Here is a 20,832-nt window from a genome sequence, read left to right as displayed (position 1 = left end):
CTTTAATGGCAGTGAATTACGTAGTCAGACTAAGTAACTAAGTCTTTGTGTGGAAATGAGATACCATGGGAAAAGGGGTGTACCAGGCTGCCTCTTTTTAGTTTGGACTATAGCTGGAGTTCAGCATCCTGCCACTCTGGAGGAAACCTGCCATACTCAAAAGCATCCAAAGAAGCTCCAGCTGGGACCTGCCTCGCACCCACCCTGCGTGTAGCTCCTGTGGTGTCTGGGTCTGAGAAGCTCTCAGCCAACGCCATGGACACCGAGGCTCCAATATTTCCAGCAGTGTGAGAGTTGCAGGCAGAGTTTGGAAGCCCAGTGCTTCAGATGCACTGCTACCTCTAACCTCTCTGGGTGCAGGACCTAACCTCTTCTCCCCATGCAAGGAGGAGAAGCATTTAGCTATGCCATCCATGTTGGCAGTTTCTCTATAGTTGCTATGTGCAACAGAATAAAGAGGGAAAAAGCACATTAATCTTTTTATTTACTCTAGCAGCTTTCCCTTGTCTGCCGCACTGCCTGCCTTCCCTCAGGTCCGCATGTTCAAACTAAAGAAATCAGACAGACTTTGCTCTTGTTGGCAATCTTAAAATAAGTACATACGTTGCTTAACCCTTCATGGATGTACAACACTGACTCCAGCACTGCTGCCACCGCTTTCAAAGATAGACTCCGCAAGGCCAAGCCGAGTCCAGAAGATAAATGGAGCCGGGTTCTCAGCAGCACCTGCTTATATTGTATCTGCTCTCAGCATCCTCCCAGGGGCTGGTAAGTCTCAGTGGCCTCCTGGAGCATGGCTGCTCCCAGAATAGGAGCTCCCAGAAGGCACAGCCAGCACTGCCACCCTACTTAGCAGATGAAGAGTCTTGCAACGAGGGAGATCCCAGCTGACCACTTACACACGTGTTTTGGTCAGACAACATGGTACAGTTTGCCCAGTTAGAGAGCAGTTACACGTAGGGTTGCATGCAAGTGAGGTTCAGCATAGACTTTCTGCTCCATCAGACACACTGCCCAAGAGCCTTCTCTTTTTGACCTGGTTGTTCTAAGACTCAAGTTGTGTGCCCTTGCATTTCAAGTAAACTCAGCCTTTTCCTATAACCACTTCCAGGGCTGAGCAGATACTTTCCATGGAAGTGTGAAAGGATCGGGTATTTTTCCACTTTTTACAACTATGTTTAGATCAATGGATCTATCTGGCTTCCTGGTGCCCTTCCAGGATTAATTATATAGCAACCCTCACATACCCAATTAGGATGTTTGTGACTCACATTTCTGAACACATGAACATGAGCTGGAAGAGTTAGATCTGCTGAAGGCCACGCAGCCTAGGATGCAGTAAACCCTCATCCGACAGCTTTAGGACCATTAAACAGAAATAAAGGAATAAAGGAGACCTGAGGGAAAAGAAAACTTCATGTCACCTGTCTCTTGAGCTAATTGGAAAGAGGTTGATATTCTGCTCTACCTTACATAAACCCAAGGAATGGAGAGTTAACATTGACCACCAAACTGCACAGCTGTAAACACAGTGGAAGATTTATATTTTGAGGAGCTCAGTCTTTACCTTTGAAAGGATCTAGGATGTTGTTGGTACTCTTGATCTCTTCCATCATCTTCTTGTAGTCCAACTATCACTGTTGCTTTTGATCTTTTAGTAAAAATGTAAAGTTTTCGAAGCATAACAGGAAGTGCCCTGTGGCCCATGGTATGTAAAGACAGATGAAGAAGGTATTCTCCAAGTCTGAATTTAATGTCTATTGCTTTGTTTTCTGCAGTTAGAGAAGACTGCACGCTCTGACCCAGCTGGTTTCTTTCAGTCCTCCACTTCTATGAGTGGAATCTTGATAAAGTGGAGGTAAGACATTTAGCAATCACCTTTAGCTTATGCCAAGGTGATATAGGCAGGTCTGTCGAAAATAACTGTCCATGAGTCAATGTATATAATCATGCCTGCTATGACTGAAGAATCATCATCCTTCATTATCTGTGGAAGACAAACCTCAATTAACAGTGAACGCAGCTGGTTTTTGGAGTTCAACAGCAGAGAGGCTTATGAGGGTTAGCACTTCAATGAAGCACAGTAATTGTTTCACTGTGCTTATTATCTAGCCCCTAAAGAAAGCGAGAACAGTCAGCTGGTAAATAAGCAGTGATAAGCTGTCAGAGCAATTTTGTGCACTAGTGGAGATACAATTCTTCTAATACTGATCCTGGAGGAAAGCGGAATTTCAGTCAGCTAGGTGCCTAGTGCATAATGGTCCAAGAGCAAAGGGGAGATGCTTTAGCTTTACGTGGGGTCAGAAAAATGAGAGAGGTTCCCACCCAAATTCTTCATGACAACGTACCACAGCATCCTCTGTGCCTATGGACTGCACAGACAGAAGATAGTCTCTACCTGCTGTTTAGCTCAGGCTACAATTACTTGGGTTTTGATTTCCCGAAGTCAACATGATGAGCTGTTGCCCACTGGGGAGTGTGGCATTTCTCAAGCCAGGCTACAAGTGGCTGTGATGAATATTGGAAGTCAATGCTACCGCACAACTAAGGCCGATTCTCAAATCCGTCTGCACAGAAACACCTTGAGAACATGCAACCACCCATCTCCTGCAGCTCCAGCCCCGACACACACCTCTACATACCTGAGCCTTCCTCACCTCCTTTCCCCTTCCAACTGTTCCTGTTCCCTGGTCTGACCAAGCAAACCACATTTGCCATGCTGACACCATCCTTCCCTTTGCCGTAGATGGGCACCTCCTCAGCTCTATTTGCTTCGTGGCTTCATGCCAGTCTCAGCTGTGGCAGACGATACTCACCTTCACCACAGGTTCAGTCCAAGCTTCATTGCTAGGCTTGACTGGTTATAACAATCCCAAACGCACATTTACCAGCTGAGTAGCCAAGAGATATTAACCCCTGCTTCACCAGCACTGACCAGTACTGTGTGCTCCCACACAACACAATGCAGTCACACAGCAGCATCCAGCACTCCCCTCTCCACTGTGGGCATCTTCTTCATACACTGCCCAGGAAGCAGCTCTCCTAGCAGACAGGCAGGGCACTGTTTCAAGATACTTGAAAAGGAACACCAATAAATAAAAGTGAAGAAAATCAGAAGTACATCTATAGGTGAAAACCCTTGTCCCACACCAGGAAAGTCAATGCAAGTGAAGATTCTGGCTCCAGAATCCAAATATTGTCATGTTGAGTAAAGACATTTGTTTCAGAAGAGGCCCAGTGTCGGAAACCCTTACTGACTTCACCAATTTCTCCAGGTAAAACGCAAAAATAATTATTAGTAACAGTGACATTCTAAGTAGAGATTGTTAATATTAACACAATGGCTTAATAGGAACCTTTATGAGGTATGAATGCTGCCTCTCTTCCCGCTGAAGAAAAGACTAATACACATGTGGTTTTGATGCCTGGATTATTTTTTAAGAACCTTCTGTCCAGAAGAAACAAAGACTTTGCAGGTGTAGTCCTCAGCCCTGCAGCTGCCCAGCACAGGGGATTTCTTACGGATCTCAAATGAGAGTTAGGCAATTTAAGGTGCTAGAATAGACAAGAAATGAACACCCTGCGGCAGCCCTTTTTGAAACCTTTGCCGTTTGTAGTGGCAAGGGCCAGGAATCTCTTTTCTTCTTATGAAGAAGCGGAGCAATGCCTTTGGAAGGCTTTTTTTTCTCCTTAAGATGCAGAAGCACAGATGCTTCTCGGTGGTTTTTTTTGGGCGGGGCAGACTTGGCTGAAGATGTACCCACCTCAAAGCAACCAGGAAATTTCTGCCTGCAAAGACTGTGCTTCTCTCACACAGACTTCTGCAAGAACTATGTTGGTGTAGTAAATGCTGTAAAAAAAGTTCTGGCTTTATACTTAGCAACCTGAAACAGGAAACACGACCTTGCATTGACTTGAGTGTACTGTACTTTCCTACTTTCAAACCCATTTTGCCCTATTTTCATATGTCTGTAGAAAAAAGTGGATAGTCTGTAAACCTCTTTTTCATCATCTAGATCATAAGGGCTTTAAAATTGAGTCTGAAGACCACTTACATCTGATGGTACTTCTCGCTTACGCATATAGCTTCCTCTGGTTAACTGCATATTTTCCTGAACTTAGAGGCAAGATTAAAAAAAAGTAATCACAAATATTAATTATAAATGAAGTCCTGGAAACAGAAGTTAAATGCTGAAATGGAAAACAAAGAAAAAAGAAGATTCACAAATTTTACACCTCACAAGAGTTTGGATTCAATAGAAGTTTATACTTTTGTTTTTTTCCTCTAGAGTTAAAAAAGCAATTAACATTTTTAAGTACACAATTTAAAAAATAGTGTTTTATGATTGACATGTTTTCAGTCAATTTCCTAAATGGCTTTAGCAAAATCAAGCACAATTCCTACAGTTACAGCAGTTCAACGTTTATATGAAGATATTTATATTGTAATGTTCGTAAGTTATGCTCTCCACTTCCTGGAATGGCCCTCTTTCATCACATAATTGATTTAAGTGTCATTTGTGAGATGTGTTCTAGTCAGACACATACCTGTTTTAGCATTCTAGCCAAATTCTTCCAAGGGGCTTTTACAGGGATAAATCAGGGTTTTAGATCTATGACATTTTCTTAACAGGAATGCAGATGCAGTTTCTCATTGGAAAGACAGCCCTATTTCCAAATTAGCCCAATTGACGATAGCCTAACAAGAAGCAACATGATCTATACCACACAATTAGTGTTGCGTAAATCCTAATGTGGTGCTAAAACAACAGTGAAAAAATGTTTGGCTAGAGGCAAAAATTCAGCTCTCTTTCCTTCCGCTTCTTTGACTTAATGAAGAGACACACACTTAACCAACTGCTTTGGCTGGCCAGCAGGCTGTCTTTGCTTAATAATACCATTAGGAATTCCACAAGGTTTCAGCTTCTAATATTAATGATCTTCAACATATACTTTTAAAAAATGAACCTCAGAATTATTTTTCTTTTCAAAAGATTCTTTTTCTCTCACTTCCTCCCACTTAACAATACACAAATATGCAACATGCAGTCCAAACTGGGCACTTGTTTTCACAGGAAAACTCAATACTTAAAGAGCACTCTGCTAACGAAAGGATATTCAGAGCAACTCTGAGTTCACAAACAGAAAACTACCTTCCCCATATGCTTGCTTCAGGCTTGCCACATACATCTGTCTGAATTTGCTCAAAGGCAGGACAGCTCTTCATTTTACAGGTCTGAGTTGTGAACATGTAGGATAATTCCAGTTTCATATTCACAACAGAAAACAAAGAATCTAAACACCAAATTGGGTCATATTTGTCCTTCTTCACACTTAATTAGATTCCTCTTTTTGGCTAGTTCAACAGTCTTTCTAGATCTAGTAATCTATAACAAAGCAACAGGCAGACAAGCATTTGAAAGATGGCTGGCTTTTGTCTTGGAGTCCACTTTCTTTTTAAAAAAATAATCATGTAACTTTTAAAGAAAAGATACTAGTGCCATAATCCAACTAGTTTCCTCCTCTATCTGTTTTATACAGTATAAAATATAGCAGAAAATATAGTTATCAGCTTCCTAAAAATGGGTGACATTTTTGTTAGAACAGGGGCAGGGGGTGGGGGGCAACCAGAGATCTAAATGCGTAACCAGTAAGAATGTTAACATGCTCAGTCTAAAATGACAGCTTCCCAAACATCTGCTTAGCAGCCTAACTTTCTATAGTAAGAGATTCACCGAGCCAGAGAGGAACCAAGCATGAATGCAGAGCCCTACAATATTGGCCTGGACATCAGCTTGAATGGGCAGGCTCAGAATTGGATCACAGCTTTTCTTCCCCTCCAATGTGCATAAAGTCTCTGATCCAGTGAACACCTAATTCGTTTAGTCAAACTGGAAGTTCTATTGATACATTAGCAAATGCATCACTGCAAATGCATCACTGCTCTACAGCCTCAATGTTACAGTATGCTTCACAGGAGAAAAAATTGATGGTTCAAACTCTATCAAGCAGAGGTCATAAACTAAACAAACCCACAGTCTTACACATCATTGGCCAGTGTTCCCACCCCTAGACTAGAGTAGCATTCAGTCAGGTCACAATACTTCTCCTTCTGATACTGCTCCAATCTCGAAAGACAGTACCAATCTTCAGGAAATGACCGCAGGGTAAGAAACATTGCAAAAAAGTACCTCCAGACACAGATAGGCTAAGATGATTAGGACCAATTAAGGGTGGAATCTAAGACAGAGCCTTGCCATCTCAACTCTGTGTTCACTTGTAAAGGCAGGTCTGTGACCAACATACTTCCTTTACACTTGGCATGACTGTATTTGTGGTTCTTTATAGGCACTGAACGCAACTAATACACGATGCAAAGCCCTTGTACATAATTTTGGATTCCAACAGCGAGCTTGACACAAAATTTTAGGAGGTGCGATACTCACAGCAGTGCTGTGAAGTCTTGGATTAGAGTTTCTTCTATCACAGCCTCCAGAAAATCTTAAGACATGGTTGCTACAGCCATGCTAGTAGATGACATGATCTGAAATGACTGGCACTTCACAGCCTCAAAGACCTCCAACACCTTACAAAGGAACAGAGCACAAAAAATATTGCAAGGAGTAAGAAAAAGTTATGCTGGTGACCAAGTACATGGGAAAACAATTCGCATATCAAAGTGAAAAGCATCTTCTGATCAAAGTCTCTCTCATTACTCGACCATCTTGTACACAGGGTCTCCAACTTGAATCGTTCCAGTTTTGTCAACGGCAAAGTACCTTCCAAAGAGAGGGCTGGATTTGTATATGTGTTGCTCAGATGGATCACATAAGCGGTAACTGCAGAGAGAGAGCACTTCTTTAGAATCGGTGGTAACAAATTGTGAACATCAAAATATCAGTGATGAGAGAGAGGACACCTGAATAGTGATGCCCCGTTTCGGTCACCACACTAGACTAAAAGCTAAATAAATACTGTAATTAAGAGAAACAAGGAGTTCAAATGGAGAAAAAAAAAGCCTGTTTGTATTCACGCATCTGTGTATAATACACATACAAAAGACTTTGTAAAAAGAAATGCCAAACTTGCAAAGTTATACATTTGAATACCTTAAATACCTGTTAGCCCAGGCATTCACCCTAGCAGAGATGAAAGGGACAGGGAATGTAAAGTTTGCAAGAAAGAAGAGAGAACTTCCTCAATTTTCTTACCATATAGAATTGCAGAAAGTAGAATGGAAGCCAATATACACAGACCTTTACACTGCATTATTATGCCCCACACATAATTCAAACCAGTTTTAAAATACTAGTCTAAAATCTGTTGGGATCTAGCCTAAATCCACTCCTACAGCCTAAGAAGCACTGGTATTTTTACAACCTTTTCAATGTTTCCAGGGGCTCCTTCCTGTCCAGGACCCCAGTGTCTGGGTTAACAGTTGTTAAAATACACCTGCAATGACAGACAGTGCCAAATCAATAACAGCTTCTTATCATAAATCTCTATACATCTATATAAAATAATCATATGTTTACCTGGCACAACATACTGTCCCTTTCATCTCCACATCGCCAATAAGAATCTCCTCCCAGGTGTCCTGAGGGAAGGTAATACACAGATTAGACATATCCACATGCAACCATTTTTCCCAGGAGTGGCACACTCATTCCTAGAAGCAGCAGTACCATTCCAGATGATCACCTTTACTTGTACCTTCAAAATAAGTATAGTTCTATTATGGTACTATTTTAATGAAAAACCAGCAGTCACTGCATTCATTCAATTCAGGATCCACTAGTAATTATATCTGGAAGAAAGATACACAAGTAACAAATCCTGTTTTGCAGCATGGACTCGTCTGAACCTAAAGCAAGCTTATTCTTACTGTATGTGTGATAATCTGATCTGTGACCTCTGGTAAGTCACCATTTTTGCAGAAAGGAAATTTTTAGTGGAACTAAGTTTTCACTTCTCATCTACACAAGCTGCCTACCGCAATCTCTCTTGGAAGACAAAAACCCATTCCCACTTTAGGAACTTCTTAGATTTGGGAAATAATCTGATCTATCCAGAGCAAATTCTTTGGAAAAACGGCAACATGACATAAAAACACATAAACACCACCATAACCAGTTCACTTCATCACCAGATACCTTCCTAGGTAGTGTTTTTTGAACTACCAGAATATTGTCAGAGATGCAGTGATAGACTGCAGTATTGCAAGGGTCAGTTTTACTCTTGTGCCAAAGGCTGTAAAACTGTCAATTTACAAATTGTTCATTTGTACCATTAATTGATCAATTATAGGATGCGTAGCTTTCCCTACTTTACACTTAAGGTGAGCTTTCAGTAGCAAGCCTGTCATTTAAATACCCTTATTTTATCCTTTGCCAAGCTAAATAAGCATTCACGGACCCATCTCCTCCCTCAGTGTTTCACATGCACTGATGTGAGCAGAAGCTGTATCTCTCTGGAAACCAGTTGTAAAAATCACAGAAGAGCAGCTTTCCTCATCCTTGTAGGCACCATCACATAAGGAAATTTGAGTTACAAAGAAACATAACCAAGCCTTCAAAAAGACATTTAAGACAGTTATTTTACCTCCTCAAAAGCACCGCAGTCTGTCACAAGAATATTTGGCCTGAAGTTCTGTATCTTAACTTTCTTCTCCAGCCTGGTATTTAAATCTTCCAGTGAAGCTTCTGAGAGGATCAAGACTGGGCTACAGTCAGGATAGGCAACCTACACAAACAAACACAAACAAATCCTAAGGCTGCTGTAAGTGCACAGGACGAAAGTTACTGAACAGCAAAAGGACAGATATGTTGGAACCAGTGGCCACATATTAGCTGGACTGTTAGGCTGCTGCACTCAGATTTTAATTTTCCTGAAAGTAGGTTAACAAGTAAAATAACATGCACTTTCCTATTTCAGTAACCATGGCAAGTTCCGTTTGCTCAAACTGTAAAACTAAACTTCTACTTATAAAATTAAACCAAAATTCTATAAGCTACCACATCTTCTTACAAAATAATACTGCATGCATGTCCCAGACATTTATTCTAGGTGTTACAGACAGAATTAAGTATATCAGTAAAACATGTTATGGTAAGTTATAAAAGGTACTTAAGATGTTTATGGACCTGCTGAACTTATCTGGTTGACTATAAACCACTAACTGGATTTTTCTATATAATGAATCTATCTTATCACAACACCAGAGGGAGTTTCATATACAGAACAGCAATACCAAATTGCAACTGTCCATTCGTCAGTCTAAGTTTGCTTGGAAGTGGGAGGGCTGCCCTTTTAGCAAACAAGGCCAATGAACAGTATTAAAAGAAAACTCTTATATATATGCTAGTTCCACAGAAAAAAGAAAAAGGAAATCTGGCAAGAATTTCAGTGTATACCTCTCCTCCTGTCTTTCTCTTACATTATCCTTCACCACCCCCCACCTTGTACATACCTTTACAACCACAAGAAGATGAGTGGTGAAATACCTGTACAAATGATTCTGCCCTCTTTTCATGTTAGGATTCCTGAATGTCATACCTCCTAATCTGACATCCCTTTTGCTGAAACCTAGTCTTCTGTATTGGTCTCAGTGCCCTTACATAATAAATGCATATCTATAGAAGTCCCTAACTGAACATACCTTCTCCTCTTTGTGCAACAACAAGCAAAACACTGATGCCCGATAGATAATAACATCACATCAGTAAGGCAAGGTATTCACAATTTGCATTTGCTTAAAAAGCTTACACTCATCAGGTACAGTTCAAACCATCTTCCCGTGAGAGCTCTTCAGATAGAAAGAAGGGCATCAGTGGCTTCAACGGCATGAGGATGACTGAGCACAGCAACTCCTTTCCCTGCCTGCATTAATTTTATCTAATCACTCACCTTCAAGCCTCTTCCCACAGAAAAAGATAGATATGAAACCTCTGTAACCTTCTTTGGATTTTAATTCTTAGGCCCACAACTATAGAGCCCTGGGTTAAGCATAGTTTCTTTAAACAAAATATGAGTTAACACAACTCATATCAGTACACTCCTAGACCTAACAAGGGATAGGGAACGGAGGTTTTCTATGCAACACAGATTACACCATCAAAACATCTTTAAAAAAAATAACTTTTTTATATTTACTGAGGCACAAAAGGAATGCTATTCTGCAATGTAATAGTTCCTCTTCAAACATCAGCATCAGACTCTTGGTCAATAGCTTAGAACAGATTTAAAGTAGAATTCAAGAAAGTCATCTCATCATAGAAAAGAATATTCATGTGGTTTAAGTACATGACTACATACCTTACTAAACTGGGCTCAATCAATCACCAATGACGGAATGGGCACGTTTCAATGGGTGGGTGGGAAATGGTTAAAAGAAAGTACTTCTGAGAAAATAAACATTCATTTACCTCATCTGTGTTTCGGAAAAGTTTTATTACGTCCTTTGACTTTCTTGGCACCATGGAGGGCTCAAAGTGCACCAGTCGATACGGCTCTGAATTCAGGAAAGTGGTGATCCACTGAGCTACTTCATCTCCACAGTCCCTGCCTTGGATATCCAGTCCGAAGAGCCTGAAGAGTCACAAGATGCATCAGCAAGTTAGCTGAAAAGCCAAAGGCTCAAGGATGTTTATTGTTCAAAGGCAAACAACTTGTTTTAATACTAGTAGCAAGATACAGTGAACAAACCACCTGGATTATAATGAGGTGGAAGTTGGTTTCTGAATTTGGCACAAGGGTCATTCCCAGCGTGCAACATCTTTGTGGCCACCTTGTTTTGAAAGCTAAGTAATATGGACATGGCCAGACAATACCAGCTGGTAAAAGAATGAGCTGTGAAATAGCCTTTAGGTGCCCAGAGCTAAATGTCACATCAATGACCAGTAACAAACCTACCCATTTGCCATACCTGCAAGCAAAAAAAGGGTCTACTCTTGCATTTGCACACCATTGCAACACTAAAAGAAAAGGTAATTAAATTCAGAAAATGAATCATAGTTTGAAAGGATGTGGTTAGTTACTGTAATTGACATTTACAAATGTTATTAATCGTAAGTGTCCCTGATTGTTAAGGAAGCTCTCCTTCAGATTTTTGTACTGTAAAAGTTTAGCCAGAGCCGAGTGAAACGCTCAAGCTCAAACTTAGCATATAGAATAGCTCAGTATCTTAAGAGAGGTTAAAGATTTACAATGGAGGCAAAGTCCATGAGGCATAAAAAGCCACTGGCAGCAGAATACAAACAAGCTTACGCAAGGAACACTTTCCTGGCAAGAAAAGGTCAACCTCAACTCAACCTTTCAATAAACTTCCAACACCAGTCATGAATAGTTTTACTATTCTATTAAAAATAGTGATTTTGACCCAAATGCACTGCAGTTTCCTGTACCTCTGCAATCATACCCTGGACAGCTTAAAGCATAGAGATGCCCAGGCAGTTCGTCTAGTCCGAGCCCAGCTCCCAGGAGCCCTCCTTTACTCATCTGGGGGAGAGATGAATCATTAGGGTGCTGGCAGCAACATCGCTGCTTTATTTGCTGGGATCCCGGTATCAATGCTGTGGTACAGGTTGGGGTTAAATGCCATTGCCACAGACAGCATTCAACTGCCTTTCTCTTTCCTCCATTCTCTCAGTGTCTGCATGCCTTCTCGCTGGCAGGACAACAGAGGTGAGTGTCTTACAGCTTCCAACACTACTGTTTTCCACCCAGGAAGCAGATCCATCCTGAGCACTCGGTGGTATAGGGATCCATGGGACTAGATCATGCAATTTAAGTATTGCAACACATACTGACAAAGGGCACAAATGAAGAACATGCTTCTTAACCAGAGGGCTATAGAAACCCTCTAACATTTGCACAAAGAGAAACTATGCCTACACAGTGGCTTCAGTCCTACCTTTGACTCCCCTCAACACAGGATTTTTAAATATCCATGTAAAGTCTGCACCTGGATGTACCAGTTTTAAAGATTAGCATCTGCACAGCCTTTTGCAGCGAGAGGCACTACTGCATTGCCTCAGCTCCCAACTACCGGGCATGAGCCAGCACCAATCTGAAGGCATCATGCTCGCCCAGTGGTGGAATAAATACAAGTCTGTGCAGAGGGCTTTGACGGCAGAGCGTACTGTGCAATAAGACAGCTACTGCTACTCACAAGCTGGAAAGGAAGAATCTAGGAGCAAAAACCAAATCTTCATTTGCCTGAATACAGTACTATTCCCAAACCTCATTCTTATGAATGGCTGAATGGATTAGAAAGAATCAGCCTTCAGCTGACAAATGGCAAATTGTTTAAGCACAGCAGAGTCATACAAAATTTCAGGTTTCCTCCTGAAAAGTATGAGGCTATGTTTTAACTATAGGTATTGCTAATTTCACATCCTATGACACGACCTACATTACCAAACAACTCGGTAATTTTTAAAGTCTGCTTACATGCATCTAACGTTTGCTTATTTGCATTCCCCAATTCTAGCAATTTTAAAGCCAGAGTGTGCTATAGTTTATTAAGGCAAAGAAAGAAAAAATCAAGAGAAGAACAAATCACTGAGATGAAAAATTATCTTAGATTTTCAAATTTTACATTACTGAAATGCACTTAGTCTATTTAAATATTTTTCTAATGGCACAACAAATTTTAGAAAAATAACATCTTGAAAACTGCATGTTTCTGTAGCGTATGTGTCATTAGCTAACATATACACATTATAGACAGATTTTTGAAAGACTGTCCTGTTTCTCCATGACTTGTAAGTTGCACTGGCCCTGTATAAACAGAGATACTGAGCTATGCTGATCAAGGGTTTCCACAGCAACAGATTTATGCTAAAAGCTAGTGAATGCAGTTTCTTTTCTGGCACTCTTTTTTAGTTTTAATTATAGCAGCTGGTACATCAACCTTCTCTGCTACCCAAAGGAAAAACACTTATCAGTATCTCCGTATGGGCTAACACCATTTCCAGTTACTAAATGGTCTTACACATTAATTGACATTTTAACAGGGAAAAGGTTTTCTGCTTCCCCCTGGCAATTTTCCAGCATGGATTTCAATACATGGATAAAATAACTATGCTTGCATTCACCTGGCATAACTCTAGACACACAGCTAAATGACTACCATTGTAACCCGTTCACCCGAAACTCCTTTGAGATAGCACCTACAGGGAATGACTTGCTCTCTGGGGATGCCCTTCTTTCGCCAGTGATCACAGAGTAAGCCTTGGGCAACCAAGTTATTAATTTAGGCACCTCAGTTAAACACCTACAGACAGGGGTGAGCGAACCTAAACCCTTACATCTCACCAATTCCAAATGGCCAGTGTGTACCCAAAAAAGCTGACGCTACTAGTGGTAAGCAAGAAATACCAGTATGTACGACTGAGGCTCTGAGACGCAATTGCTCGCTCAAGCAAAAATGAAAACACTAGAAGTAAACACAAATGAGTAAACATGACATCCTATGAAGACTGAAGATCACAGTTCATTTGGCAGATATAAAATGTATGGTCTTTGAATACTGTGTTGTCTTTTCCTGAGATTTGTTTCCATCAGCGTTTAGCAGATTAAAACTAGACCTTTTGTTATGACAATCAATCCTGGCCTCCTGTATAACACACGGCAGAGAATTTCACAGGATCACGGAATGGTTTGGCTTGGACGGGACCTTTAAAGATCAATCCTCCTGGCATGTGCAGGGACACCTTCCACTAGACCAGGTTGCTCAAAGCCCCATCCATCCTGGCCTTGAACACTGCCAGGGATGGGGCACCCACAATTTCTCTGGGCAACCCATTCCGGTGTCTCACCACTCTCATTGTGAAAATTTTTTTCCTTATGTCTAATCTAAACCTACCCTCTTCTAGTTTGAAACCACCATCCCTTGTCCTGTCAGTACAGGCCTTAGCCTGAAGTCTCTCTCCATTCTGCAGATGGGGAGACAGACCCTCCCAGAAAAGAAGCAGAAGCCCCCAACTTTCACCCTCCAATTTCTTCATAAGAAAACGCAAACCATCACACAGTCTTGAACAGCAAAGCATGTCAGCGAGAGGCGGTATTTAGAGAGAAGGGAGGGGAAACAGCCCTCCTTCATTCACCTGCAGTTCAGCACGGGATTTTTCCTGGGGAGCTTTACAGGCAAGCACAGCTTCTTCATTTCTGGGGCCTCCAGGACCAAGTGCCCATTCTCGCAGCTGACAGAGACGAGGACCAGCCGCGGCTCCTGGCGAGCTGTAACCATGTGCCCATCTTCCTTGGTCACAAGCCAGAACCTGTAGCGTGAAGGGGGACAGAAACGCGTCGGCCAGGGCTAAAGGCCGACGCCGGGTGCAGGCTACTGCCGCAGCACCGCGGAGCGCCAGGCACGGCAGGTGCCTCCTCAAGGGCGGTGACGAACACCACAGCGAACGAACGCGGAGCCAGAACCGGGCCCGACCGCAGCGGGGCCTGCCCCCGGCTCGGGCCGGCCGGGAGCACCGCGCCTCGCCCCGCCGTACCTGTCCCGCAGCTCCCCGCTCCGCAGCCCCATCGGCGTCACCTGCGCCCGCCGCACCGCCACCCCCCGGCACGACTTCACCGGGTACACGAAGAGGCTCAGCACCGTCCCCACCCGCTGCAGCCGCCGCCGCCGCCGGCGGCGCCCGCCGGCCCAGCGCCAGGCCCCCAGCAGGGCGCCCAGCGCCAGCAACGCCGCCGCCGCCCCCCACAGCCAGCCCGGCCGCGCCGCCCGCAGCGACAGGCCCAGCGCGCCCCTCGCCCCGCTCATGGCGACTGGGCCCCGCCGGCGGCGGCGCGGACGCCCGAAGGGGCCGGGGCAGGGGCCGGGGCCGGGGGCGGGCCGCGGGTCGGCGGCCGCCCCCCTCCGGCCCCGCCGCGCCTGGCGCCTGAGGGACCTCGCTGCGGGCGGCGCGCCGGCGGGCGGCGGGGGTTTGGGCGGCACCTGCCCGCTTGCCCCAGGCCGAGGCCTCCGCGGGGCCGAGGGTCTTCGGTGGAAGAAGGGGGCGATCGCAGCGTGGAAAATAGAAGTTTGAGCGCTCGCTGCCAGCGGCCAGCTTGACGAAACACGGGCAGCAAATGCGTTTCTTCTGACGTCTGGGCTTTTATTAAAAACGGCGTCGCAGAAGGAGTATGGGCTGCCCGAGCAGGCGAAATTCAGCCGTTTGGTGTGACTCGGGGAAGAAGGGGGACACGGGTGGCTGGAGGCGAAGAGCTGGTGTGGGGGGCGGCAAATGGCGGCGCCCGAGGTTGGGGTGGGGGGTCTCCTTGAGGCCTCCACCCGCCGCAGCCGCCTGGTACCAAATTCATGAGAGCCCTCCTGAGAGCTTCCCTCTTGTCGGCAGGGTCGCCGGGAAGTCATTTTGTGGGACACCCGGCTGCGAGGGAAATATGACATCATAGAACAGGCTGGAGTGCCAAACGCTGCTGTCCTCACAGGTCGCTCCTCCAAGAGCCTTGGCTGTTGATGTCCCCCAGGTCCCCCTGTTCACGCTTGCAGGGATCTGGAGGCCCAACTCACAAACTGAAATCTTTAGGACCAGTGTGCCCAGACCAAAGTCCCAGCAGGTAGAAGACGGGGAAGCTCTGTGTTGGGCATTTCCGAGATTCGGGCAGCCGGGATGGATTACTGGAAATGCTACATCAATAGCATCCTGGCAGACAGGAACATTGAAGATGTGGCTGTCGTGGGCCTCTCTGACAATAAGTGCGTGTGGGCGGCCAAGCCAGGTGGGCTCCTTGCAGCCATCTCGCCTCAAGAAGTGGGCTTGATCACAGGCCAGGATCGGAAAACATTCCTGCTAACAGGAATCACCATAGCTGGCAAAAAGTGCAGTGTGATTCGTGACAGCCTGCTGGTGGATGAAGACAACGTGATGGATGTCAGAAGCAAAGGCAGTGACAGCAGATCCATTTGTATTGGCAAGACCCCCAAAGCCCTGATCTTTCTCATGGGCAAGAAGGGAGTGCATGGAGGAGCCCTCAACCAAAAGGTCCATGATATGATTGTGGGCATGAAAGCATGAAGCAAATAGTGCCAGACGTCTTCTGCCTGAGCACAGGGGCGCAGTCGTTGCTGTAGCAGAGAAGGGAAATAAACCTGGTGTTCTTGCAGGTGTCTTTGCCTGCTTCTTTCAGGTGTGTGGGGGGGTGCTGGGCAGGCAGGAGTGCTGGGACACTTAACAGTCTGCCTGACCAGCTGTGGTGCAGAAGGAAGTAACAGGTACATTCCTCATCAGAATGCTTGGTATTACTTGAGTGGTCTCCCAGCTATCTTGGGTAGTTGCTCCCTGTTATTCTCATTTTGCTGACTGATTTGGGGGTGAAGGTCTCTGATAACATTAACTTTGAGAAAAGGCAGGAGGGAGGGCAATCCCTTTGCCCTCTCGTTTGCCACTTTGCTGTTTAAATCATGCCCTAATGCCAGTCGTGGTTTTTGAGACCTACCTTCTACAAGTAGGCCACAACACTAAGGATAAGCAGGACTTGTGTATGTTTTGAATTTGCCTCTGGAACAAGCCCAGTTCATTCTGGAGATTAACTATTGATCAGCAGAGCCTTGCGCTGCTGTTGGACTGTGTGGGAGGCACATGCCAAGATAGTCTGCCGCCTGCTCACCTTCCATATCATTTGAAGCCTCCTCTTAACTGAGCAAATTGGGTTTTCTACAAGGTAAGTTACCTGTCTTGCATCCGTGGCATGGGGATCTTCTGAAGTTTGCTTCCTTTCCATCCTGCTCAGTCACACTCTCTGCCCTCAAGGTCAGAGGTCCCTGTAAGCCCCCATAGGAGAATGTGAAGTTGTGCCCGACACTGCAGATTTCCTCCTCCATTCACCACAGTACAGCCCTCTCCTTCTGCTCCTGCTTGTAAGCCTAAATGGCCAGTCTGAAATGAGGCAGAACTGGTGCGCTTGAGATGGGACCGATGCAGGGAAGGCTCGAGGGGTTATCTCCGGCAGGGCCGATCTCCTCCTGTGTGGGCTTTCCTTGCTCCATTGCTCCTGGCAGCCGTGGCAGCTGCCTGGCAGTGAGCCTGAGTCCACCTCAGGCTGTCCCACTGCAGCGCAGACGGGCTGCGGCTTCTCACCACGGTGAGACACCCCCTATTCCATACCCCTGGGACCTCCCCACATCGTGTCAGGTAAATCATAGGTGCTAAACTGCTTAGTCTGGTTTGACCAGACCTCCCCCACCACCTTCAAATCGTTGACCCACTGAGTCAAAAATAATTACTCGTGATGACTTTTATGACTCTGCCACAGACACAAGAGGAGAGCCAGCCCTGCTGAGCAGACTGAGAGCCCTTGCGCGCTCTTTGATAACCATTAATCTTCTCATTTTACGTGGAGTCAATATTTTGTAATTTCATTGAATTCACACAGAGATCTTTGATCTGCAGCTGCACCCACAGGAGCAGAAAAACACTATAAGGGGAACCAGGCATCTAATTATCAGCAAAAGTTCAACAAAACTGCAATGACTGTCTAGTTAGTAAGCACTCTCTGATAAGCAGTGCTTACAAGCATGAATCAAAACAAATTAACATAAGTACTAAAGAGATAAAAATAAAAATACAACCTGGTTTTAGAATCTAACAATAAAAGCAATGCATCAAATGCAGTAAATGAAAAAAAATATTTATGTTGGCCACAAGTTTTTAAAAAAACACAGGCATTCCTGACAAACGTGGATGCTTATTTTCAAAAGCTTAAGGCAAAAATGAGTAACTATCTCCTGTGATTTCTTGAGCACTGTATACAGTAATATTCTCTGCTGTGTAAATCATAAAATGCAGAAAGCTTTTGTCCTCTGAACTTCAGTCTACGAGGCATCAAAATGACAGGATTTGGAATAAGAGGAAAAAATTTGGGGTGATTTACTTCTTGCTCCCTTCTTCTGGGTGCCAGAGAAAACAGGTCTGGAGTGTATATATACTTCCCTAGCATGAGAATTTGGAGAAGTATGAACCTATACAGCATGATGGTGGTGTGAACAGCTACAGCTCCTCCCTAGTTACACATGATGGGCAGCACCACGGTGTACAAAACCAGATTCTTTCAGTTTGAAGGACTTGTTAACTAAATTCAGAAATAACTCACCTTTGCTAATGATTGCATATTAATTTAGAGAAAAAATAATTCTAAATCCAAGAAGGACCTTAAACTTTCATTTCCTAAATCCACTGGCCTGGAGCCTAAGGAGATTTTGTTCAGACCAGCCCCGAAAAGCAGCTGTTACACTCAGCCCTGACTCTTCTTGGAGACTATGGTGTGAAGGAGCTTGAAGAAGAATAACAGAAGGCAGCAGCATCTGTATAATCTCTCCTCTCCTGCTGTGATACAAGGAACGTAAAATTAGAAATAACTGCAGAGAGCATGGCTGTGGTTTAACATTTCAGGTCTAAGACTGCAGCCTTTGAGAAAAGCCCTCTTCACCCATACACCTGGCACCTCTCAAAAAGCCTCCAGTAAATAGCTTCACCAGCAGGTTTGTTTAATCCTCCATCCCCAGCACACCTGTGCTTACCTAGGAGCCACCAACTCCTGCTGTAAAGCAATATGCATAAGAGCCATTCACACAAAATGTAGGTACTGCTTTTGTTACAATCCAAACACAGCCTCTTGTGTGACAGAATTGTGTTTGCTGTAGCCAGAGCGGGCACAGTAAACCTGCTCTTAAAAGGAAATGCTCATGTTTTCAATTGCCTACAACTTCATCAAACTTCAGGACAGTTGTACTGAATTTCTCCACACCAGGTTCTTGCCTCGGGCTCCTTAGAATGTGTCTGATCAGGTAAAGGATTCCCAGTGTCAATCCCACAGCAAACTGGGGCTGGGCTCTCTTGGTCATGAAAGTGGGTGATGCTGGCGTATCTTGAAAAAGCACGGTGTCAGCTCAGAAGCATCCACATGACAAATGCGCAGGTGGAACAAATTTTATGGAAAAAGTAATGACATAGCTGCTTTCAGATGCAGTGGGCAATTGGAGATAATTTTTCTAGAGGCAGACCTAGACTCTCTTGTAGCAGGGGCTCCATCAGAGGTCTAAGATGAATGACAAGGAAAGAGTTGAAGAATTTTACATGTTTCCACTAAAAAAGGACAAGTGACTGGCAATCTTGTAGGTCTTCAGTAGGATGTGCACAGTGCTGTACTTTGGAAAGGCATAAAATACCACACTGAGGGGGAGATTTGGATGGACATTACAAAAAAAATCCCGGTGACAAAGACAGCAAAATGCTGGCCTAGATTAGGTGACAGGGTGTTAGGATGGAGCTAAATGTAGGCCGGGCTTGTCTTAGTGAAGGAATAGGGTTAAATGCCCATACCAGGGATATGCCAGTTATTTTTCCGGTGACTCTCTTATTCAGCAAAAGGCAGAGATGAGGGGATGACATAGCCAAGTATGCAGCCATCCTATGCTGATTTCAACAAGGTATGATAAAAATTATATTACACCCACACACCCACAAAAATTATATCCTTCTTCCAAACTTAGAACAAACAATAAATTCCAAAGATTCCTTCATAGAGAGGAGGGGAGGATAAAAGCATTGCCGTTTCCTCTTAAAATCTTCAAGGAAATCGGAGTTCAGTGAGTCATGCACTAGAAATGAGCTCAGTGAAATTAATGTATGGAAAAATCTCAGGCGAATAATTGGCGATGATAGAATTAAAAATAGAGTCATTAATGATAGATGCCTTTTAATGGAGCCAGAGCAATGAGATAAAGGGATCTTTTTTTGTGAGGCTTTTCCTACACAGAGAATCATAAATACATTAAAAGCTAGGGAGGTTGGTAGGCTCCTTTATTCACTGTCCAGTCATATAGGAAGATGAATTGAAAATTGTCTTTTTCCTCCAGTCAAATGCTAAACTTCAGTCTCTCTAAATTCACCAGGACAATACAGAAACGGTTGTTCCAGGCAAATGTTCGGCCCGGTATTAACTAACACAGGCTAATGACATTACAAGTTCTCCCCATGTTCCATAAATGCGATTATCCAGGTGAATATAATATCCGTCAGGCAGCTTTAGGAGTCTGAATAGTCAGGGCACAGCTGCATGTCGTCTGGGAGAGCAGGTAAGGACCAAAGGAGAGGCTTTACTGGTGAGCAGTGCATTTATTCTGCAGCACAAGAACTAACGCACTTCTGTAGCTGTGGTTTAGCGGCTATCACAGGAGAGGATGGGATGCACCAAGGACAGGAAAGTCCCCACCCTAATTCAGGCACAGCTGAAAAAGCAATCTGATGCTAGCTTAGTGTCCCAGGAAAGGAAGGAGCAAGGATTCTTTTATGGGCAGCAGAAATAGGGGAATACAGAAAGCATGAGGAGGCAAGTACACATGGCGTGCTGGAGCTGGGGTGCAAGGCAGCTCCTGTGGGGATCATTCCAGTCTGCTGTCCTCCGTTCCTGCTGCATTTCAAATTACATGACCTGTCTTAAGCAGCTGTGATTTCTCCAGCAGAGGATGAGATTCAGAAACAAGAAGCCATGACTCATTGACTTTCCTCCAGTGAAGCATCCTTAATAAATGTTTTTATGGCACAGCGAGAACCTCAGGACAAAGCATAATGCATTTTTAGGTGTTGAAGGAAAAAAAAACCCAAACAAAAAACAACACAAGAACAATGTTTCTGTGGCTTTACATTTGAAATACTTGCGTAACAGGAGGCTCAGGATTCAAGTGGGTAGAAAACACTGGCATATGGAGACTCACATTACACTGCTGGGACCCAACGTCCTGAAGATGGGTCTGGACAAACCAGGAGGCCAGCCTAGGCGAGGGCAGGAAATCCCTGCAGGAGATGAGGCAGAACAAGG

The 20,832-nt window shown here is 44.2% G+C and overlaps 3 protein-coding genes across 5 annotated transcripts in view; 2 read left to right on the top strand and 1 right to left on the bottom strand.

Moving 5' to 3' along the window:
• RAB3GAP2 (RAB3 GTPase activating non-catalytic protein subunit 2) overlaps window positions 1–20,832 on the top strand; it is a 240,196-nt gene that overhangs the window by 38,615 nt on the left and 180,749 nt on the right. The window lies entirely within an intron of this gene.
• Window positions 4,229–14,791, bottom strand: LOC126052789 (mitochondrial amidoxime reducing component 2-like). The gene is made up of 7 exons (XM_049833946.1): window positions 14,508–14,791; window positions 14,109–14,282; window positions 10,425–10,587; window positions 8,602–8,742; window positions 7,536–7,597; window positions 7,381–7,452; window positions 4,229–6,839 (listed from the first exon to the last, which is right to left on the bottom strand). The coding sequence occupies exons 1-7, from the start codon at window positions 14,774–14,776 to the stop codon at window positions 6,713–6,715; spliced, it is 1,008 nt and encodes a 335-aa protein (XP_049689903.1). The 5' UTR covers window positions 14,777–14,791; the 3' UTR covers window positions 4,229–6,712.
• PFN3 (profilin 3) lies at window positions 15,181–16,072 on the top strand. The gene has a single exon (XM_049833949.1). The coding sequence runs from the start codon at window positions 15,627–15,629 to the stop codon at window positions 16,029–16,031; it is 405 nt and encodes a 134-aa protein (XP_049689906.1). The 5' UTR covers window positions 15,181–15,626; the 3' UTR covers window positions 16,032–16,072.

This window comes from Accipiter gentilis, chromosome 30 (genome assembly GCF_929443795.1).
Source record: "Accipiter gentilis chromosome 30, bAccGen1.1, whole genome shotgun sequence".
Lineage (NCBI taxonomy): Eukaryota > Metazoa > Chordata > Aves > Accipitriformes > Accipitridae > Astur > Astur gentilis.
This window is presented reverse-complemented; position numbering and strand designations above follow the sequence as displayed.